The sequence below is a fragment of the Castanea sativa genome, chromosome 7 (assembly GCF_040712315.1).
Source record: "Castanea sativa cultivar Marrone di Chiusa Pesio chromosome 7, ASM4071231v1".
Classification (NCBI taxonomy): domain Eukaryota; kingdom Viridiplantae; phylum Streptophyta; class Magnoliopsida; order Fagales; family Fagaceae; genus Castanea; species Castanea sativa.
The window spans coordinates 34,318,902-34,343,906 of NC_134019.1; the positions used below are offsets into that span (position 1 = coordinate 34,318,902).

At 35.8% G+C, this 25,005-nt stretch overlaps 2 protein-coding genes and 1 long non-coding RNA gene across 3 annotated transcripts; 1 reads left to right on the top strand and 2 right to left on the bottom strand.

The window, feature by feature from the left end:
* Positions 1–13,085: 13,085 nt before the first annotated feature.
* On the bottom strand, positions 13,086–14,340 carry LOC142644369 (uncharacterized). The gene is made up of 3 exons (XM_075818999.1): positions 13,834–14,340; positions 13,450–13,661; positions 13,086–13,341 (listed from the first exon to the last, which is right to left on the bottom strand). Exons 1-3 carry the CDS (start codon positions 14,338–14,340, stop codon positions 13,086–13,088), a joined length of 975 nt encoding a protein of 324 aa, XP_075675114.1.
* A 1,424-nt stretch (positions 14,341–15,764) lies between these two features.
* On the top strand, positions 15,765–18,626 carry LOC142644762 (uncharacterized). Its single transcript, XR_012845988.1, has 3 exons — positions 15,765–15,965; positions 17,099–17,160; positions 18,317–18,626. It is a non-coding gene; the product is annotated as an uncharacterized LOC142644762 (long non-coding RNA).
* A 4,754-nt stretch (positions 18,627–23,380) lies between these two features.
* On the bottom strand, positions 23,381–24,538 carry LOC142644370 (uncharacterized). The gene is made up of 2 exons (XM_075819000.1): positions 24,481–24,538; positions 23,381–23,880 (listed from the first exon to the last, which is right to left on the bottom strand). The coding sequence occupies exons 1-2, from the start codon at positions 24,536–24,538 to the stop codon at positions 23,381–23,383; spliced, it is 558 nt and encodes a 185-aa protein (XP_075675115.1).
* Between the last annotated feature and the right edge of the window lie 467 nt (positions 24,539–25,005).

Genomic DNA, 25,005 nt, shown 5'->3' on the forward strand with positions numbered 1-25,005 from the left:
CCGGGCATTGAGAGGAGCAGAAGAAAGATACCCACCAATGGAAAAACTCGCATTTGCTCTTGTGACTGCAACCCGGAAGCTTAAGCCATATTTTCAAGCACACACCATAAATGTCCTGATAGATAGACCCCTACGGAGAGCAATGAGCAATCCCGAATTGGTTGGACGGATGGCTCTATGGGCAATCGAGCTAAGTGAGTTCGATATCCAGTATCAGCCACGGACGGCAGTGAAATGACAGATATTGGCGGACTTTGTTACTGAATTCACTACCGCAGAGGAGCAGGGGGTAGAAGAGACGCCCACTTGGAGAATTCACACAGACGGATCTTCCAATAAGTGCGCTGGGGGTGCTGGAGTCGTACTCCACACCCTGGAAGGAGACAAGATTGAATGCATGATCCGTTTGGACTTTCCTACTACTAACAATGAAGCAGAATACGAGGCCCTGGTTGCGGGACTAGAACTTGCAATAGCGGTAGGAGCTAAGAAGGCGGTCGTCTACTTCGATTCATAAATCGTGACCAGTCAGGTTAATAGGAGCTATGATTGCAAGAATGAGAGGATGAAAAGGTACCTTGGGGAAGTGAAGGGTCGAACGAGTGACCTCCAATTCACGATGATTCAAATCCCAACAGAGGAGAACCAGGAAGCGGATCGACTTGCAAAGGCAGCTTCGGTCGAACCAATGATAGTCCCGGAACAGGTATTATCCTTTGTCCAGCTTTCATCATTATTAGATGACATTAGCATGCAGGAGGTAAGCAATGAGGATTGCTGGGCGGCTCCAATTATGGCGTATCTCAAGGAAGGCAAGTTGCCTGATAACAAAGAAAACACGAGGAAGTTGTAGGTTAAAGCTGCCCGGTTCGTTTTGATAAAAAACGTCCTATACAAACGAGGATTCTCCCAACCATATCTAAGATGCCTCGGCCGCGGAGAAGCAGACTACGTGATGAGGGAGATCCATGAAGGAGTTTGTGGAAACCATTCTGGATCAAGGTCTCTAGTGCACAAGTTACTCCGTGCAGGATACTACTGGCCAACAATGCAAAAGGATACCCATACATACGTTAGAGCTTGCGACAAGTGTCAACGATTTGACAATCTCATTAGGAAGCCGACGGAAGAACTTACCCCAATAACGGCTCCATTGCCGTTCGCACAATGGGGGTTAGACATCATGGGTCCATTCCCAACAGCGGTACGGCAGCTGAAGTTCTTGGTGGTTGGTATTGACTACTTCACCAAATGGGTGGAAGCGGAAGCTCTGGCTACTATCACGGAGAAAAACATCCGTAGCTTTGTGTGGAGAAGTATTATTTGCAGATATGGAATTCCAAGGGTGCTCGTTTCAGACAACGGGAAACAATTCGACAACGACACCTTCAGAGACTTTTGTTCTCAACTTGGAATAAAAAATCACTACTCGTCACCCGCCCACCCGCAGGCCAACGGACAGGTTGAAGTCACGAACCGGTCCTTGTTGAAGATTATCAAGACCCGGCTCGAGGGGGCAAAGGGCATTTGGCCGGACGAACTACCAAGTGTTTTATGGTCATATAGGACAACGGTGAGGACACCGACAGGAGAGACACCGTTTAGGTTGGCGTATGGTACGGAGACCCTTATACCGGCAGAGGTGGGTTTAGCAAGCTACCGTGTGGAAAGCTACGACGAGAGCAAGAATAATGAAGCATATCGTTTTGAACTTGACCTTGTAGACGAGGTCAGGACAGCAGCTGCACAAAGACTAGTGCGATACCAAGACATGATGGCAAAACATTACAACTCCAAGGTCAGGCACAGGGACTTCCAAGTGGGAGATTTGGTATTGTGAAAAGTACTCGGCGCTACAAAGGATGCCTCCTAAGGAAAACTGGGTCCTAACTGGGAAGGGCCGTACAAAATTATCTCATGACATAGGAAAGGAACGTACTATTTGGAGACGTTAGATGGAAGGAAACTGAGCCATCCGTGGAACACAGAGCACCTGAAGAAGTACTACCAATAGTGCAACGGGCATAAGACAACATCTACCTCCCTGCTTCCAGTTCATTTTTAAACAGTCATAATTTTTATTTATTAGAGCCAAAGTTTTTTTTATTTTTCATGAACAATATAGTCTACCGGTATGTCATAATGAGAGTAGTTTTTGTTTAAAACGTATGAATGAACTGTGCTCAAAATCTACGAAGTCCACATAATGGATGGACTACCAAGTTCACACAGTGGATGGATTATCCGAAATGGATAAAAAATCTACGAAGTCCACATAATGGACGGACTACTAAGTTCACACAGTGGACAGATTATCCTAAATGGATAAAAAATCTACGAAGTCCACATAATGGACGGACTACTAAGTTCACACAGTGGACGAATTATCCAAAATGGATAAAAATCTACTGTTCACATAGTGGACGGACCCCTACTAAGTCCATATAGTGGACGGGTTATCCAAAGTGAACAAAACATCTACCAAGTCCATATAGTGGACGGTCCCCTATTAGTCCATATAATGGACGGGTCATCCAAAATGGATAAAAATTGTCCACATAGTGGACGGACCCCTACTAAGTCCATATAATGGACGGGTCATCAAAAATGGACAAAAGTAAAATCGTCCACATAATGGACGGATCTTTATTAAAGACCACATTATGAAGGGATCTCTAAATCCACATTGTGAACGGACCACCCAAATGGATAAAAATTGTCCACACAATGGACGGATCAACCTACGAGGATTGTTATCATATTATTTCACATAATATACGACAGAACGAAGTTAACAAAATACGACGATTCAACAAAATAAGCTAAGTAAAATTTCATAAAATGAAATGTTCACAATTAAAATACGACGGTTCAACAAAATAAATTACAATGGTTAAAGTTTTGACCATAATAATAATAAAAAAAAGCTACTACTGATGCTTTGGGGAAGTATTTTCATTCCTCTGATCGTCGTCTTGTTGATTTGGAGGGAGAGTTTGACCTTCGTCAGCTGGAGCAGTGACGGCAAGCACATCGTCTATACTCTCTGAATGGACGGATTGTGCAAGTGTTTTCCCTTGAGCGTCGATGGAGACATGAGACACGTCTAGGTCGGGATACGAGGACTTGACCTGACGGATGGCATCGTCGAATCCGTCAGCGAAGGAACTCTCAAGCTCTGCCAAAAGAAGGTCGGAGTCGCGATACTCCTGGACCGCAACTTCTTTTGCATCGCGGAGTTAGGTCTTCGTGTCTGTCAGCTCTTTTTCCTTGTCTTTTAAAATTTGACGTAATTGCTCATTCTCCTTTTCCAGCTCACTTATAACATGCTCCGAGCACTTAAGCTTTCTATCCGTATTGATCTTCCAGGTCTTCAGGTCGTGAAGCTCATCCTCCATCGTCTTATTCTTCTTCCTAAGACGGTCCATAGTTGTCTCGTGATTGAGACAACGGCCCATTAGCCCTTTCATCATCAGCATGGCTAGAAAGCAAAATACAACACTATGTAAACGACGGATGAGAAGGAAGATTACAAAGCTAGAGGACGGGTTCAAAAGTACCTGTGCAATATTAAAGAGGCCCGTCTCTCCCATCGCCTCCGTCGCATGGTTGCCAAGGTCCTCGTAATCGTCAGCCGTCAGGATGGACAAGAGTTTTTCCAGGGCATAACTTGAGTCTTCTCGAAAGAGAATGGGTGGTTTCTCCCCGGTGGGAATTGGGCCCTTCATCAAGCCCTTACCCTTGCCATGCCTGACGGGTGGTTTCTCGGCCTCCAATGCTACAACGGGCTCTGGAGTGGTCTTCTGCTTCTTAGGCAAACGGTCCACCTTCTCCGGTTGATTCCGTTTTGACGGAAGAGATGGAACCGTCGCCTTAGCTTGACCAACCTCTTGTTTTTTTTTCAATGCTTATTGTTTGATGAAGGCTCTTCTCTTGGCAGCGTCCATCTCTGCAAATCAAAGACGGATGTGAAGAAAGGCAAGAGTAGAAAATAATAACGATAAAAGAAGATAGAGAGAGTTACGACGGACTTACGTTTGCGAACTTTGCTATCGTAACGACGGGCTGCAGATGAAGGTTCAGGACTGTTACAATACCAATGGAGAGTATCAAGAGTGACAAGTTGTGCCCACGTCCTCTCTTGAAGCTTCGTCTTGTTGAAAATTCTCTCCAGGAAGCTCCACTGCTCTAAGGTAACTTGTGGACGGTCCTGAGCTACAAAAAAGACGATTAGACTTTGAAAAAATAAAAAAACTTTCAAGGTTCAATTAGACGAAAACCAAAGGAATAGCATACCCGACGGAGGCATTATGCCCCATGTAGTATCGACGGGCATATACGTGTCATCCCCTGGACGACACATCCATTCGTCCCCTTCCAAAAAGAAATACCTACTCTTCCAATCCCTATTGGAGTCTGGTGTATCACTGACGAGCCTCAACAACCGACTCCTGGCTACAAAACTGTACATTCCTTTTGACTTGATGATCTCCGTCGGACGGTAACAGTGGAAGAATTCTTCCACCGTCAACCTTCGAGCACCGTCAGACATGGCCCCATATAAAACTTCTACGCCTATGAATACTCTCCAGGCGTTTGGGGAGATCTGAGTGACGGATAGGCCAAGGTATTGAAGCAGACGACGGTGGAGAGAACTCAAAGGGAATCTGAGCCCTGCCTTTATGGCTTGCTCATAGATCCCAACACCGTCGACCCCCCTTTAGTAACATTTCTTAGACTTGTGGGGGAGACGTAGACGGATGTTATCGGGTATTTGATACTTGGTCCTAAGCGTTTTGAGGTGGGACTCAGTGATTGAGGACCTAAAGTCATTCACTGTCCAAAGGGGTAGCATGACGAACTCTCTAAGACCGTCCGGACCAATCACAGATTGAACGGGGGGATCCACACCATCTAAGCTACTACTTGACGAATCTGAACTCTCCGCCTCCAGACCTTAATCATCTAGGGAAGAAGACGTACTGGATGGATTCCTTTCTTCACTTGAAGTGTCAGGATCTCTTGGACCTGACGGGGATCTCTCATCATAGCCCGCCCCATCGCGGACAAACGATTGATTACTTGATGCACTAGACATTACCTACATTTATGACGGTATAACCTAAGACACTAACGAATCTAAAATAAAGATGGAAGAAGGGTTTAGAGTACATACCGGATCGAGATCGAGCAAATACGAAATGACGGATAGACTAGTGGGACGACAAGAATGCACGATAGAAATGACGGTGGCACTCTGATTGCAAATTTTTTATAGGAAGAGAAAAATGAAGGAAGAAAAGGCAGGCTTTTATAGAGCGAAGGGCACAGAATACGAAGGGACGCCTTGTTTTAAGGGAACAGCTAATCAATAAGGACCACGTGTCCTTCGCCATAAACACAGGCCACGTGTCCTTCGTCATAGTACGCCAGGACCATCCTATCTCAATAGATTGCCATATGAATCACTCCATGAATCCATCTAGTATTTAAAGACGGATCCAAGGAGTGAAGGGGGCAACTGAAGCGGATAAAAATAGGAGACGGATATTTCCTCCGTCTTGGATGGACGGAGCGGAAGCAGACAGATTAATACCTTAGGAAATGCATATAGGACGGTGTAGGTCATTGAGTATCCGTCCTATATGGATTGGTTATAAATTCTTAGTTGTGTGTCACACGATATGTTTGACTCGGCTTTACTTTATCTCCGCACAAGTGCGTATACTTGAAATTCTTGCGTTACACGTTTGACCATAATAAGAAGACTCCTATATGGAAAAGAGTTCAAGAAGGAAGTTGTATCTTAAAAGGAAAGGTAATTGTACGCCAATATAAATACCCCGGAAACCCTAGCATCAAGGTACGCGCAATTATCTCAACTCTGGCACTCTAGGGTTGAAAAATAAGACTCTAACTTGACCTTCGGAGGGTTTTTGGCCGGCACCACACCGGTGCTCTCTTTTAGGTCCTCTTTTTTCTTTTTGCAGGTGTTGCTTTGGTTTGAGGAGTGCTTGCAACTTACTGGTGATTTTTCGGCATCATCAACCACTATAGGGAGGTCATCAGAATTGTGATTTCACCCATGCATGTAGCACTAAGTGCATTTCTAATGTGTCCAAATTATTGATCAAAAAAATTGGCAAACAAGTCATCCAAGTGAATAGCACACTGAATAAAAATTTTGAAAATAAATAAGGTATAAAAGAGAAAAACCAAATGCATACCTCTGCATCAATTACCTCAGATGTTCATGTCATAGTTCCATAAAAATATTGTTCTGGTTAGCAGAGAGCGGCGCCGACGAGTTGGATTGGATGAGAAGAAGCGCCACCGATTTGAGGTTGTGGGTGCGCTGGGCTCTGAGGGTTTTGTGGGTGCGTCGCAGATGTGGTATCAACTGTTTGATTTGAGCGTTTTGTTTAAAGAGGCAAACAGAGCAATGAGCAGACGAAGTAGAGAGGTAGAGAAGCAAACGTGAGATAGGAGAAAAGCCTGAAAAGCGTGATGAATGTTTTAATTTTTTGTTTATATATAAAACCGGTTTAACCGGTTACCAAAAATCTTTAAAATTACATCAAGGGCCAAGATCAAAACCAAAGTAAATTAGGCCAAAGCAGCAAATTAAAAATAATTTTTAAACAATATAATTAGTAGGTACTGTTACAAAACTATATTTTTTACTAACATCTCGAGTTTAAAAGAGTCGATTTTGGCCTAAAAATCGAGTCTTTGAGGGTCGATTTCCATGATCTGATCATATTTGATGTGACATTTTTTCCACGTGTTGCTTACGTGGAAATCGAGTATCTAACACTCGATTTATAACCCAAAAAAATTTTAGTCTAAGACTCTCGTACTAGCCATTCCAGAAAGGTAGCAATACCCAAAAAAAAATCACTCACAACAAACTTTCAACTAGCCACATCCACCTCCACCTCCACCTCCACCACCACTCCACTAGCAACAAACTCCATACGGCAACCCCAGTCCACAGCAAAAAAAAAAAAAACAAACAAACAAACCACCACCAATACAGCCACAACCACCAACACAGCTCACGGCAATCACAACCACAGTTACCGAACCACCACCAACACAGCCACCAAACCGCCAGTCACAACCAAACCCACAAAAAAAAAAAAAAATCAAACACCAAAAAACCTATGCAAAGAACCAAAAACACCAAAAAAAAAAAAAAAAACCCATGAACCCACAAAATCAGCAATCCAAAACCCATGAACCTAGAATTCTCGCCGTCGTCGATCATGGTGCCGTTTTGCTGTCCTTCAAGCAGCGGTGGTCGATGGAGGATCGCACTGAAGGAGACGACAGATGCGAGGCTCAGGTCCATGCCGCTCTGGACCACGCCGAAGGAGACGACAAAGAAGGTCGCCGATCTAGTCCACCCACGCCTATCTGTTTCTGGGGTTTTTTTTTTTCTCTCCCTTTCTTCTCTGATGAGAAGATGAAAATGGGCTTAAAACATTATATAAGTGTTGTAAAGGGTTTTAAATTGAGTCTTAGAAACTCGATTTCCAAGTGGACGCCACGTCGAAAAAATGCCACATCAGACGTGGTTAGACCATGAAAATCGACCATCAAAGATTCGATTTATAGGCCCAAAATCGACTCTTTTAGACTCGAGATGTTAGTAAAAAATATAGTTTTGTAACATTACCTACTAATTATATTGTTTAAAATTTATTGTTAATTTGCTATTTTGGCCAGTAAATTAACTGCTCAGATATAGGTGGGTATTGTACCCCTTTATTTTTGGGTATGGTAGAATGACCCTCAAATCCAAGATCTCATAGATATCTTGAGACCATAGGAATTATTTAGTCAACCCCTTGAGGTTTATTTGATAATCTTTTAATGAGACTTATATTCCTCTCTTTTATTAAATATAGTAAGTTTAACGAAAATTAACTTTTGGGTCATACGTATGCATTAACTCTAATTCATTCTCCAATCTCTCTATTAATTCAATTTTAGAAAGTTCTGTAGTAGTTGAACTTTATAAACAAAAAGTTGATGAAAAATATCTTACACGTATAAAAAGACGACAAACACCGGTTTTCATGAATTTAATTAAGAAAAACTATATCTCACCAAAGGTTGGTCTGTCTCTTTGAGATTTTTTTTTTTAAAAAATTATTTATTTTTAAAAATTATTTATTTTTTACTAGTTATACCTGTGACCTGCTGAGATAAAAACAATACCTTATATATATATATATATATATATATATATATATATATATAATTATTAAAGTTAGCTTTCCCAATTACCGAACTTATGTTTGGGGTATTACTCACACTTTTTAAGATTGAGAAACTTCTAGCAAGACCTAAAAAAATAATAATAATAATATTAGGAAAATTTATTTTATTTTTGCTTAAGCTATAATGGCTCATTAATTGCATTTGAAGAAGAGATGACCATTTAAAATGGAAAATAAAACCACCACTCACCTTAGGTGTGATGGCCACTCTACAAGTATAAGTGCTTGTGGGGTGTAAGGGACAAGGGCCAGGGTTTTAGTCTCCAAGAAAGAGCTTCACATACATATACACTTAGATTGTGTTAGAGTAGAATTTTTATCTTGTATAAAAAACATGAAGAGTAACAATTGAGAAGGCAAAAATGAGGAATGTGGACATAATATAATTGCCGTCAATTGCAAATTACTTATTTTCCTATCTAATGCAGTTGCTGAAAATTTGTACTTTTGTGTGGATTCATGTTCCAATTATGTTTGATCACTCATCAATTATATATATGGGTGTGTCTGTTGTTTTTGTGCATTGTGAAAAACAATCTTAATTTTTTTTTAATGTAGTGAATTTTTCAAAATAATAGCCTTTTGAACTTGCTTTTAACTTGTAAAACCTACAGGTAATTTCAATTCTAACCATTGAAATTTGTTTGAAAGCATATTCAAGAAGTTTTTCTAACTCCCCTAAAAAAGAAGAAGTTTTTCTAACAAACAAATAGACCAAAAACATTAAAACAAATCTATTATCAATGAGAAATAAAAATTCACTTTTTCAATATGAATAATTATGCACACTAACGCTGTCTAAAATAGTCAATTACAACACCCAAAAATTCCTAATGAAATAAAAAAAAATTCCCAAACTTTCAACTACTGGCCAAAAGATCCCTCAACTTTTTTATTGGCCAATTTACTCCTTAAACTATTCACAACTGTCAAATCAATACTTTAGTTAGTCACGCGTTAAAACACTAACAGAATAAGCACATGTGACTCACGTGACTTTTAAATACAAACTTAAAATAACCCAAATGTCCAAAACTCAGCGGAAAGAAGAGAAGATTACTAGGTTCAATGGAGGGAGAGAATCCACACCGTTCAGAGCCATTGCCAAGCTTCTCCCTGCCGTCTCACTGCCCTTGTCCTGGCGATGCCTTGGTGGTTCCACCGCACTGTTCAATCTAGACATGTCTTTTCTTTTCTTTTTCTTTTTCTTTTTTCCTTCTTACGTATAGCTATTTAAATCTTCTAAGAACTTTTATTTTTTTTAATCTCCATGTGCGAATTTTTATATTAGAAATTCTTGTTTTGGTTTAATTTTTGGGTTGGGTCTCTGTGAAATTCTTGGTTTTTTACTATCTCCATGTGCCTTTCACCAACTGTTGCATTTGAGTATGCCATAGAGCTATTTGATTAAATGCCTGAGAGAGATATGACTACTACTAAGGGTTTGGTTGCTTGGTTATATCTTTGGGATTGGTGTTTCTACAAGGTTGTTTGCAAAGGCCTCATCAACAACAATTTCATGTTTGATGTTGGTGAAAGAAAACAACAAATACACAATATTTCATAAGAAAAATAGGATACGTTGGTTTAGTATTAAACTGATTTTTTTTGTTTATATATAGGATTATATATTATAAATTAATTTCCAATAGATGGACCTTAGTATTTGATATTTTTTCACAGGTCTAACTCTTTCTATGGCACAAAAAGCTTTGTCTAGCTTAATTGCATTTTGTGTTTTTGACTTTGTTTGAATTGGAGTTCTTTGCATCAGAATTGTGTTGGTTTGGTTAAATTCTCATGATATAAACCTATAGGGAAAGTGGCCAGTGACACCTCTTATTTATAACCTTTTAATCAATTATGTTTAGTATATTGCCAATATAATGGTGCTAGACATTGGTCCCATGTGTGATAATAGCTTATCAATTTGATGATTTTGCTAACCTAACTAGAATCAAGTTGTTGGGAAATTTAGACCCTAATTGATAGAATTAACAAGTTTTAAACCCAAGTTGTTAATTAGATTTATTATGAATAAACCTTGTTAAAACAAACTAACATCAATTTATTGTCAAAATCATGCACAACGGAAAAGTAAATAAGACAAGATATGATGACCCAGGAAAACCAAAGAAACAAACTAGTTTCACAGTAAAAAATCTGGGAGGAAACCTTCCCAAAAAGCAATCCACTATAATAAAGAGAAGTTTCAGATCTAGTACAACAAATTTGTCCCTAGACTCTACAATCCTCGTAGATGAACTTATAATAGAAACCTTCTACCACTTTAGAACCAGTGAACTCTTCAGTATATGAACGCCACCTTTTTGCACGGATCCCAGTATGTGACTAACCAATGATGCATGGCTCCCAGTACATGACTAACACACCAACTTAGAGAAGATTGTTAGCTGCAAAATTATTCACTTCATCAACAATGAAGATCAAGGAGCACTTGGTTACAAAACTCTAAAGCGCAAAGACGCAGTAGCGTTTTTTAGAGAGAATAAGGCACCTGGTCACCTTTTGCATGTGTTCTCCTCGTATCTCATATGTGACGACCTTTAAAATAAGCCTTATATATGTCTAGGGTTGTGAGAAAAGAAACCCTACATGTACATGTCAGCATGGGCCGAAAATTAGATTTGGAAATCTGAATTTCATAATTTTCGATAGATACTGTATCTGTCGACAGCTGTCGAAACCTTGATAGATACATCTGTCGAGCTATCTGTCGAAAATCTGTCCAGCTTTAATGAACAGCCCTTCTTCACTTGTTTCTTGGACAGATTTGCATGGCTTCAATACTAGACTTGAACTTTTTTTTCTTTGAAGTATTAAACACATCCTAGATCTACCCAATTACAAGTAAAGTGCGTTTTGTCAAAGGATTTGCCAATTCTATATGACATATGTTCTTAACAAGTTCCACATATGTTCTAACACAAGTTCTGCATATATAAATTCTTTTACTTTTTAGTGATTTGGATGATAATTTGAATTATATTTGATTTTGCATTTTGTTATCTATTTTCTTTTGGTTCAATATTTCATTATTCCAATCCAAATTTGAGATATCAACTTATCCCCTTTGAGCCGCATGTTAAGAATTAGCCATTAGCATCAGTTCTAGTTTGGCTTGAGTAAACTAAGGTTTAATGTGGAAATTTGGGGTGTCGTATAATTTTGATATGAAAATAGCAGCATTTATTTTCTGCTGCCATATGGGGCATTCATTTGATTTATTTCTGTCTGGTTGTCTCTTGATCTTATTAAGAACAAGTTATTAGATTTTAGTTTTCGTAAAAGTGATGGTAAAATAAGGGAGCTTCTGGCTATCATGTTATGGATGTCACTACTTGTGCGCTAGCTAGATGGTTTAGATACATGATAACTCTGATATTTATATGCATGAATTCATATTATTCCTTGTAGAACAGGGCCTAAATCATGTTTGTGATGCTTGAGGGAGTGGGGGAACTAGCAAAAATCATGGTAATTGGTTTTGATTTTTAGCCTAAACAACAAGAGTGGTACTTGATGTTTAGGCTAAATCAAGTAGCATAAACAACACAAAAATCATTTCTGAGGGAGTGGGGGAACCAACAACAACAACAAGAGTGGCCAAAGAATAACAGAACCCTATCAAATTCACCTGAACCCAACAATGGCACTCAACCCCTACACAATCTTCTCCAATGACATAGTTTCATACATGATAATTGGTTTTGACAGCATGTGTTGGGAGATTGAGCCATCATGCTAGAAGGTTCAAAGACATTGCTAAGTAGGAGCACTGTGGTGCTTTCCTTAGCAATCTTGTTAAATGCATCAAAAAACTCACAGCCTCTACACCACCACCAAAAAATGAATGTGTCCCAATCTACTATGAATTGAACTTTATGCAATAACTCTAAGAAAATAAATCAATAATTACACTTTTTTAGCAATATTGAAAAACAAAAGTATATCGGCTCCATCAGTATTCTTAAAATGATCTCAATATCCCATGAATTGAAATATCAAATGAGTGTTTACAAATAGTATATTGTTTGCCAAAAAAATAACACTCAATGAATCAATAATTACACTTTTCCAGCAATATTGAAAAACAAAAATATACTGGCTCCATCAATATTTTTAGAAGGCCATGTATCACTAAACAAAATATTGAACTAAAAAATTATTTATCTTCTTGCTGTCACCAGACCTTAGCTTTTCCCTTATCCTTCTTGCTTCCACTAGTGTTGTCCTTTGTACGACTTTGACTTGATTGTTGAGTACCTATATTTGATTGCTGAGTACCCTATAAAAAGCCAAAAAGGTTGAAAAAGTCCAACAAAGTAGTACTTGAAATTTACCCATAATTTTTTACTCCCTTTAGCTCCAGACGTAGATGATTGTCCTAATTGCCCTTTCTTTTTCTTTTTTATAAGCCTTCTTGTTGGGGTTATTAGGAGCTTTACAAGTTCTTTGATTATGGCCCCATTGGAAACAATTCCCACATTTCATGGTAGTTCCTTCTTTGCTCACCCTAAATACATTAATAGGTTCTCCTGCCTCCTTCTTTCTTACCTTCTTATGCTTGCCTACTGTCTTTGTAAATTTTGGGGGCTTGATTGGGTCATAGGGTGTTTTTGGCCACTGTTCATGGCTTGGAAGTGAGCTTACCGTCCATTGGTAACAACTTAGGAATGTCTCCTTAGTGTAAGCAATGTCTACATAAGTCTCAAGTTGCTCTCCATGCTCAATTATTGCAGCAACAGCATGAAAACATGGGATTCCACTCAATCCTCATCTCCCATAACCATAAGTCCTCTCATTCAAGTCCACCACATATCTTCCACCATAAATATACTCCACCTCATATTTGGACTCTCCATTCCAACGAGAAATGCAATTTCCAACCTCGCTTTTTATCCTCTCAAGCTTCTTATAGATTCTTGAACAAACCCTCCCTTCATACCTTCTCATATGATCTCTTTTAGTTTGCAACCTTTGCATCAACATCACTCTTATGATCTCTATCATTGTCAACATTGGTTTATCCCTAGCCTCCAAAATTCAAGCATTGAAAGACTCTATTATATTGTTTACTAGAGTGTCACTCTTGCTTCTTGGATTAAAAGCATGTTTTCTCCATGTTCTCACAACTAACTTCATAAGCCACTCATATGCCTTCACATCTAGCTTCTTCAACTCATCCATGTGGAAGTCAAAAGAATTCTTTGTTGCTGCCCTAGCAGCACTCCACATTGCATCTTTGAGTACCTTCCTAGGAAAATCCTTCTTGAAATTTGCATGTAAATGCCTAACACAAAATCTGTGCTCTGCATTAGGCATCAAATCCTTAAAGGTCTCTACTAATCCCTGCCAGAAAAAATACACAAATATACATTAGTAATTCATATTCAGGTTATAGATCATGATTTTTTAAAAAAAATAAATAAATAATTCATATGCACATTAATTGTTTCTTTCCTTCTGTCGATCTGAGATAAAGACCCATCCATTCTCATCCATATGTCTGATGTCATCCAACAGATGAATAACCGATTAGGAATATATTATCATTCACATCCTTCCAAACAGCAACCAACAACTGTCCCCTTGTTGTCCCTTTCAAATGACAACCATCTATCCCAATAAATGGTCTACAACCTGCTAAGAATCCCCTTTTGCAAGCATCAAGACAAACATACATTCTCTTAAACATATCATTCGCAGTTTGTATCTTCACGGTGCTACCCACTTTCCACTTCCTAATAGCAGCTACATAGTCCCAAAGTCTCTCATACTGCTTCTCCTCAACACCATGTATCATCTTAAAGGCCATTCTCTTAGCCTTATAACATTGGTCCAAAGTCACATCAACTTCATGGTCCCTAAACACTGCACCCCTCAATGCATTTGCTATCCAAGTATGATCATCTCTAAAGAATGGAAAATATTTATTGGCTAGCCACCTTGAAGAAATCTTACTATTCTTATGATCCTTACCACCCGTATGTATGCTCTTAAAACTTTTGATTTGAAAGGCATCTCCCATTTGTGTTTGGGATGCATGTATCTTCCAACCACATTTTTTTTTTACATACAGCTATCATTCTCTACTTATCATTGTGCTTATACTCCAAATCTTGTTTTTCTTTAATACACCACTCCTTTAGTGCCTCCTTGAAGACTACATGTGATGCTAATTTTTGATCCTTCAGTAGTTGTACATTCTCCATGCCAATGCGCTGGTTAAACTCAAGGAACCTAGGCCTTGAATTCCCTTCATCATCAGATGACCCTTCTGCACTCCTTTACTCATCACTATTCCCATGATTTGAATCTCCTTCACCATTCCAAACTCCCTCAAGCTGCTTGCCCCCAATTGCTCTATTGATTCCAACATCCTCCATACCAAAAATCTTCATTTATATCATCATCAGATTCAGAAAAATCACTCGAATTGTAATCTTCGTGATCCTCGTCATCCTCCACATCAATTGGAACATTAACAATTTCAGATTGGCCATCGGCCTTAATAGAATCATATTGGGATTAAGGGGCTTGTACATTTGGCATAGAAGGTGAATTTCTAGGGAGTGACAGTGGACATTTATCCATGGCTACAATACAAAATTAACAAGAACATTAATAGAAGAGCTGGAAAAAACAAAATTAAAAAAAAAAACAATATAGAGAATAGTGGGAAAAAATATAACAATTTGCACATGCACATGCACATGTGCATGATTGCTGCTAATTCAATTCACATAATTCAAAATATTACAATATGCATGGTTGCTGCTAATCAAACAAATAAACTTTGGAAAAAGTAAATGGAGTGGGGAACTGTAACACCTCGACCCAACTTTATAGTTAAACTATGTGGTTGAGGGGTTAATTATTATTTTAAGCCTTTTTCTTTCTAAAATTAATATAAGAGTATTTAATAACCATATTATTTTATAATGCCATTGAATAAGAATTGTAAAAATTATAAATAATTGATATGGCTATTTGTATTATATATATATATATATATATATATATATATATATATATATATATATATATATATATATATATATATACACACACACTTAGTATTTACAAACTATATTAAGTGGTTTAAGTTATTAGATATATAGTTGGTGTTTTAATTAGGTGTGATGCATGAGATGTTATAGTAGAAATTTCACCCACACATGCAACCAATTGAAATTCAACACATGTAAGGCCAAAGCATCATGCATGTTGACACATGTTATCTCCTTAAACCCCAAAGACCAAGACTTGGCCAGCCATGCAATGAACAAGCTCCACCTAACCTCTTCTTTGACTTTTTCAAAGTAACTAAAACATCCAAGAAGCTCTCTCCCTCTCTATTCCCACGGGTCCAAGTAAATCAGAATTTTCTCACCTCACTTTACTCTCTTTTCTCTTAAGGAAAGAGCTAGAAGCTCTCTTGAGTCTATCTTCTCAAACCCATGGGTCCACCCATCCAAAGAAAGATAAGTTCCATCGCATTTCTTCTTCGTACTCTCTCAAAGAAACTAGAAAACTCAAAAACTCTCACAAGCTCTGTACCTCTCATTCTTTCGAGTCCAGCCACTAGGAAAGGGAAATCCTTTCATGCAAGAGTGATTCTACTTCTATTTTCCCTCAAGAACTAGAAACTTGGTAAGGGTCTAGCTACTCTCACCTTAGAATCCATAATTTCTTCATGGATTCTTTAGTAATGTTATTTGTGGTTTGTGAAATTGGGAAATCATGAACTTGTAAATATATATAGTATTTTAAGAAGCTTTGAAACTGTGTTGGTGATTTGTTGAAGGTAGATTAGGGTTTTTACTAATTAATGATTGTGTATGACTAAGGAAGTAAGAAAAAGTTGGGATGAGTACTTTTGATGTTACTGCTGGGATTTTTGTTGTAATTAATTCTGTTATAAATGGTTAAATGACTGCATTTAAGTGTTTTCTAACATGTCTAATGAGTGTACAAAAATCCCCATATGATAATAAGACTAGTTGCTATCATTTTATAATTTTACAAGAAAATGTTTTGAGCTGTCACTGTGACAGATTCTGTGTTTACGCATGATAAATTATGTATTAAATTGTATATAGTGACTTAGGATGCTAAGAGTATTTCTTATGAATTCTAAGACACATATGGTTCTAATGAAAGTGGTCTCACAGCAATTGGATCAATATAAAAATATTGGTTTAATTTTTAAGTTGCATGAAATTTTGTCAGGACAGATTTGAGCATGTTGTCTTGTACGATTTTTAGTAAATCATTTTTTTATGATTTGGCCCTGAAATTAATATGGTTCCTACTAGACATCTAGAGTAGTTTCTCTATAAAATTTCATGAAGATTGGATGTGCGTAGATAGCCCATTTGTATTTTACAAATGAGGTATATACTGCTGAAATGCGCAGTAAACAGTAAATGATAACTCTGACTTTGAGGATTTAATTCTAAAGCTAGGGTGAATGTTTTGAGCTATAAATTAATATGCTTATCGATTAGTATATCTAGATCATGTTCATGCTATATGTTGCCTTGTGTAAGTTTATGTGTGCACCATTGCTTCCAATCTCAAACACATTCTGGATATGAACAATAAAACAATGGTTTCTCTATGATTTGGTACATCATATTGTTGGATGAATGTATTTTGTGTTTGGGGAACCTCGTTGAGGTGGGATTAGGATTTCCTTGATTTTAAGATATAGGTTTTGAGATGAATGTGTAAGTTTATGATAAGGAATAATTGATAGTAATAAGCTTTGATATTTGGTTTAGGTGTTACCAGTACCCAAGTCTAAGCTCTTTCGATTGTAGGCTTTCGGTTCCTCTGCTTTCAGGTAAGGGATAAGTTATATGAGCATTTGGTAAGTCATGAGGTTATTTTAAAGTGTATTATGCATTAAAAGGTTTTTGATTAGAGATATGGCATATAGTCATGTTTCAGACAAAGATATGTTCGTGAGTTTTCGAAACTTTATGTATATGATTTAAGCATATTAATGCTACTACTAATTTTCACGAACATGATGTTTGAAGAAAAGAATGAAAATGCTATTATAATGGAATGTTATGCAAACTATGAGTTTTAGTATGATATATATAAGTAAGAAATGTTTTCGGGTTGTGTCCTCTGGTAATCTGAACTTGATTAAAGTATTATTGAGGATGGTGGTACGTCCGCGCTCAATCAAAGTATGTATTGAGGATGACAGTTCGTCTGCGCTTGATTAAAGTATTTATTGAGGATGGCAGTGCGTCTGCGCTCATAAGTACAGACTTATCAGATATGGACTAACCAATATGCTATGAACAGCCATATTATTTTATTGATCATGAGAGAATGATTTTATTTAAATGCATTATGAAAAGTTGAAAGCTCTCATGAAAAGAAGTTTCTGATGAAAATAAAAGTTGTTCTTCAAAGATAAAAGTTTTTGAAGTTCTGTTGTGCTAGAAAGATAAAGAATCTTGTGAAAAGGTTTTAGTGTTCTTTAAAGATAAAACTTCTGATAAAGGTATAAGTTTATGTTAAAAAGTCATCAAAAATCTATTCTTTAAGAAACGTTAAGTTTTATGACTATGAAATTTATAATATTTTATGAGAAGAAGTTTATAAAGAAAATTTTTCTTATATGTCAAGATGTTGCTAATTTAAGATAAAATTACCAATTATCTGGTTTAAGTCAAAATAATTATTTTGTAATAAGACTATATATCTATGATTTTAATATTTGGTGACTTTGTAAGAAATAAAAGAAATTCAGCCTGAAAGGTTTTAGTAATATTATTCTGATAAGAAGAAAGAGAACAATTATTTTCCTATGAAAAACATATAAGTTATTATTATGAATAGTATAAAATATTGTGCATGAAAAATGTTCTCCTATCTAAATAATCGTAAAATGAAACGTTTTGATTTATATGCATTCTTATTAAATTCTTGTGTATCTTACCCTTAATGAGCTGTGTAGCTCACCCCTTCCACTCTTTCAGTCAACAGGTTTAATTTTGGAGCAGAGGGAGCCTTAGTCGAGTTTTGGAAGGAACTGGTTTTAGTTTTAATGTATAGATCCCAAATTAGCATTTGATGTTTAGCCTTGTAGTATTGTGTATATTAGGATCTAATGAAAGTTATGTACCTTAAAGTATTAAGAGATGTATTATGTGAAATTCAGAATTTGAATAACTGGTGGATTGTGTTATCGGTTGAAGTACAATGTAGATGCTTTGAATATCAAGTGAAAAGTTACCTCAAGAAGTAAAGAAACAAGAATGAAAAGAAAGAGGGAAGCTTTTGTAAAAATTTAGTTGGTTCTTGTTAATACCAAGTTTAGGCTTGATATTAAAATTTCTCTCATGCTCTAAATTCTGAAGTATAGGTTTGGGTCGTGACAGGAATTGTTCAAAAATGGGGTAATAATATGCAACAAATACCAACTCAATTTGCTTTATCTTCTTTACTTGCTTTGTTGTGCTCCTTTTTCTTTCTTTCTTTTGTATGGTGGCTTAGTCAGTAGACCATATGGCTGGAATCATTACACCGAGACCCTTAAGGTGGGAAAGCTAAACCTCATGGAGTCCTAAGATTTATAAAAAAATAAAAATAACCAAAAGCCATAACTTTAACACTAAACTAGAGAATCCAGAAAGCCTTGCTCTGTTTTAAGTCAGTAATGAGGTGCTTGATTCAAGTTAGGTTAGCGGAATCATCAAATTGATAAGCTATTATCACACATGGGACAAATGTCTAGCACCATTATATTGGCAATATACAAAACATAATTCATTAAAAGGTTATAAATAGGAGGTCTGTCACTGGCCACTTTCCCTATAGTTTTTCCTCTATACTAAACATATATATATATATATATATATATATATATATATATATATATATATATATATATATTATCATATTATCTTACACTCATTTACCTCTATTATTTTAAGTAAATATCCACAATTGATGCACGAATGTACACATTTTAAAAAGCGAAAAAATAACATCCAAATATTTTTCTTTTGATAATTTGAAAGTCAAAATCAGATGAGATGATTTGAACTATCAAGTAAATACTAGAGGTGTCAACCAATTAAGCTACAAGGCTCCAAGTAATAATATTCACATCTTTTGGTGCCAACCAATTAAGTTACAAAGCTCATGATGTCCACATTTTTTGTTAAAGAAATAATGACACATTTAAAATATAAAAATTAATTATTGAATTTGTTATATATAAATAAATATATATATACACACACACATATATCTTGAAATTGTTAGAAATTTTATAATTTATATATTAATATTACTTAGCTGCACCCAGTATCTTCAGGAAAAAAAAAAAAAAAAAGCTGCACCCAGCAACAGTAGAAAAATGTAAAAATTAATAATATTCTTTATAATGGATCCATATTTAGTAGTATTTAGAAACCTTAAATCAGTTGAGTTACAAAGACATTCGGCAATCAAATTCCCTCTATCCCAATTATTAAATTATCATAAAGAAAAAAAAAAACTTATTTGGGTCAAACTAGGTAAAATCTTCAGTATCAACTGCTTGATTGTTGCAAATGTTGCATAAGATGGCTGTTAAGACATTAAGACAGTAAGGCTCACTTACAAAGTGACCTTCCCTGAACATATGGAAAATCTACATTATCTTCTCATAATACAAAAGAAAAGAGCTACACTAATTCTATAGTGTAATTAGAAATGGCAGGTTTGGACCAAATTGGAACACGCTAAAAATACCAAGGGATTCATAAACAAAATTTTGGATGTTCATGATCAATCCTTATGTAGCTCTGCATTATTTCTTGGATGGATCCAGGGCATATTTGCAAGTGACAAAATTAATGAAATTTCTCTAATTGAAGATTTTGTTATTGGCTTCTGGATCATTATAGAACCAATTATTGTGTTTGATATGTTTTTGTAGCAAATGGGATGCAAGGGAAACTTGGAAGGCCAGCATATTTGGAAAATTGGATAACCAAGCAACCAAACCCCCTTAACAGTAGCCATATCTCTCTCAGACATTTAATCAAACAACTCTATGGCATACTCAAATGCAATAGTTGGTGAAAGGCACATGGAGATAGTAAAAAATAAGAATTTCACAGAGACCCAACCCAAAAATTAAACCAGAACAAGAATTTCTACTATAAAAATTCGCACATGGAGATTAAAAAAATTAAAGCTCTTAGGAGATTTAAATAGCAATACGTAAGAAGGAAAAAAAGAAAAAAGAAAAAGAAAAAAAGACATACCCAAATTGAACAGTGCAGCAGAACCACCAAGGCGCTGCCAGGACAAGGGCAGTGAGATGGTGGGGAGAAGCTCGGTAGTGGCTCTAAACAGTGTGGATTCTCTCTCTCTGTCGGACTTGGTTCTCTTTTCTTCTTTCCGCTGGGTTTTGGACATTTGGGTTATTTTAAGTTTGTATTTAAAAGTAACGTGAGTCACATGTGCTTATTCTATTAGTGTTTTAACGTGTGACTAACTGAAGTGTTGATTTGGTAGTTGTGAATAGTTTAAGGAGTAAATTGGCCAATAAAAAAGTTGAGGGGGTCTTTTGGCCAGTAGTTGAACGTTTAGGGGGTGTATGGGCATTTTTCCCAAAAAATTCCTACCACAATTATAGGTCAAACTACTTTCCGCAATGGCTCATAAAAGACAATTGCAACGACTAATGCAATAGTTTTTGGAGAAAAAAAATTACATAACGAAGATATATCTCTTCCTCAATTATAATCAATGAAGAAATACTGTACCGTACTGGCCGGTAAATACCGTACCAGCCAATACACCTGTACAAGTACCCCTCTGTTTTGTACCGGAAAATATACCAGCTGTATTAGACACGTACCAGCCATACAGGCGAAATCCGGCCATACCGGATGCGTATCGGGCCAAAACACCCCAAGCCACTTTTTTTTTGTTGTAATTTTCACAAATTTTCAAGGGCAATATGATAATTGTGCTAAACATTATTCTAACCCTAATTTTGAAAATCGTTGCCATTGTATGATATAAGTTTTACATAGGATTTTAGAAATTGGCATTTTTATACGAATATCTTGCAATTATTCCATCATGTCATTCTTTAGAATTTTTTGATGCAAAACATAGAATTTATTTATTTTCTTTTTCAGTTTTGTTGCTTTTTTTTTTAGTTTCTATACTTTGAAATTTATTTCTGTGTTTTTTTTGTATATAATTAATTTTGGTTTACTTTCATTTGTTATAAGGGGGGCTGTTTCTTTCCTTGGAGAGAAAATTTTACAGGTTCATTACGAAATGCAATTTCAACATTATGTTTATTTAATTCCACTAAAGAAAAATGAGACCAATTTATACTTGTCATGCATCTATAACTTTTCTCTAATGATGAATTGCCTCGGCAAAGTTGTTCCTTTGTGTTGTTATTCCTACGCTTCTTAGGGCAGAAGAATAGTGGATAATCTTGTAAACATAGTTCTAGAGATTTTGTGTGTGTGTGTGTGTGTGTATATATATATATATATATAATATATATAAAATAGTGGTAAACCGAAAACGGTACACCGGTGTTGACTTGTATCCGAAATATATCATACCGCTGGCTAAACCGGTACAGCCTCCGGTATGGTATTGACTTCCTTAGTTATAATTTATAAACTAATCGCTAATCCTTGCGATGCACAGAAAAACTATTGACTTTGAAAAAAATGAAGAAATATTTAACGTCTATATTTTTCCATAGTTTAGAAGTGTTGTCTAACATTGAACGTTATTGAGTTGCAAGTGCATAGTTAACGAAACCTACAAAGTAATTTACAATTCTTAAATTAATAAAGTGAAACTCCCAGTAGTTATATATACACACACACTCAAAACTAATATAAACTACAAATATATAAACAAAGACCATGATATAAGGAAGACACACCAAGTTTCAAATTTGAGTAGCAATATGACTTTCCCGTAGAAATAACAATATAGACAATTCAAAACATGGAACAATATCAAAATTATAATATCTAATTCCATTATCTTTTTTGTTGAATCCAAACAAATAATTAATTGAAATTATCCAAACAAATAACTAATCAACCAAAAATCATAGCTTTTAACAAGAAAACAAAAAAATCACATGAACCTAAATAAAAAGCATTTAAGGTGAAGAATTAAGATCAACCTACTGAGACACAAATACCAAAAACTCCAAGACTTAAAACTTCAAAATTTATAGAATCCCCAAATTCTACTTCAAAACCAAACCAAATTCAACAAATTTATATACAACATACCAAGTAAAAATTTATCGTTTCTTAGGCTGGAAGACATAAGTTGCAACTTTATTTTTCTCCAAAATGCTTTATCTGTCATGTATAATATAAAAAAATAATTAAAGTAGAAAATCTCAAGCACATATGAAAGCAAGTAAAAAATTCGACATAAAAGATAAAATTCATTAATAACAATATAAACAAATATCCACATATGTTGAACTGAAATTTTATTAATAATATCAATATAAACAAATTCAACATAAAATTCATTAATTAAAGAAGAAAGTTGAATCAGATTGCTTGTGTTTTTATTTATTTAATTTTACGTTAGTCTTTGTTTTTTTTTTTTTTTTTTTTTTTTAAATCCTAAAGTGAAGTTAAGTTTAAGATTTTAAGGTGGTAATTGCTAAGATTTTGAGGAGGGAAAAGACACTCCTAACATGAGTCCTTCTCTCTTTTTTTTCTTAATCCTAACCTTTTTTTTTGTTAAGTGAGTCTCTTTTTCTTTTTCTTCTTTCTTTTTTCGTTGCGTTGAATAAAATTGAATCTTATTCACTGCCCCACCCCAAAGAAAATTGTTTGAGATGTGAGATTGGTATCTCTGCTTCTTGTTTTGTAATGTGTTTACTTGTTGTGATCCTCTAGAGCGTGTGTAGCTTAATTCTTAATAAGAGTTTTGCTTTTCTCGTGTGTGTGCGAGTCAACATATAATCGTTTTTTTTTTTTGTTGAGAAACCAGACCTCAAGCCTGGGACTTTATTGAAATAGCAAAAACAATACTTAGTGGACATCAAAGTCAACCAAAGCAACAATGTCCAAAGGCAAGGCATCCATCCAAACTTGACAGCCAACATTGGACGAAGCCTTTTTTTTAGCAAGAGCATCCGCTACTAAATTACCAGAGCGGTTAACATGACTAAATTTAACTGATGAAAAACTAGGAATTAAACACCGAACATCGTCTAAAATATTTCTAAAGGAAGATATTAGTGAAATCCCCTGGGAAACCGCAGAAATGATTGTGGCCGAATCACCTTCAAATATCACGCAGTGAAGATCAAGTTCAACAGCAAATTGGACCACTCTGAGGCAGGCGAGAGCTTCCATGTCAGCAACTGATGAAGATAGCAGAGTAAGCGTTGACAGAGCACCAAGGGCAACGCCACGCCAGTCATGCACGATGACACCAATTCCAGCAGAATTAGTGTGATTGAAGAGGGCAGCGTCGAAGTTCACTTTAACTATGCTATCTTGTGTATGCTCAATCCGTTTGGGTTGATCTATATTGGCAAGGTTGTATCACGAACTGTGGGTCTTTATTTTATTTTTTTAATTTTGCAAAAAATATATGTTTTTTTTTTTTGTAAAGTGGGGCCCAAAATAATATTTTGAGGGTGAAGATTTATGTAATATATTGTAAGGCAGTTGCTGGATTTTGCCATCTTATTAAGCCTGAGTTAAATTTGGGCTAGGATTGGGGCTAAAAGGGAAGGTAATTTATTCTCAGTGTGATCTTTTATGTTTTTTTATGGGAATAACTTTTGTGTCTAATAACTTTGCCTCCTATATATATATATTGATGTGTTAATTTTCACTGAGCCGTACATCTAATCTTGCATTAGGTTCTAGTTTATACTATTTAGGGCCTTCAAGACGGAAAGTATATGTTGATTTCAAGTAAGTGGACTTCAGAAAATGATTCCTCTCTAAATATTATATTATATGTGTATAATTGGAAAGAAGCTTTTCTAAATAATGAACCTTTTTATGTAAAAATTCTTTCTAAAAAAGAAGATACGTTCTATAAGAATATTTTATAATATTGTTAAAGAAAAAGAAAATGTTTTTAAATAGTCAGCTAGACTATCTATAATCCTTACCATCACAAGGTAAGAGTTGGTTTTCGGCCGAAATATTGTTTATTGTATAGTGGTGCATTTTTATTGTCTGCCATTCGAAACCATTGTTATCATTTATCTCTTTGGGGTTATTGTTCCCCTATGGGATTCACCTACCAATTATAAAGCGGCACATCTTAGTTTGCTGAATATTTTATATACTAATTTATTGCTTGTTGTGATTTGACAAATTGAATGTGAAAAACAACTTTAATGCTAAGTGCATTATTATTATTATTATTGTTATAACTACTATGTAGTTTACCCAATTATAAAGTTATGTTCTTTTGTTGCTGAACTTTGGCTTATTGAAATTTGGCAAATATTTTAAGAGAGTATTTGTTATTTATATGTATTTTATTGTACTCTAAATTACTTTCCTACTTTTGATAAATGTTTTGTAAAATTTAATATGTTGTCTATTATAATGCACATTTTTAATTAACATTATCATGCATATTTTTAATTAACAATATCATGTGATGTAGTCTCTTATTCAACTGTCAA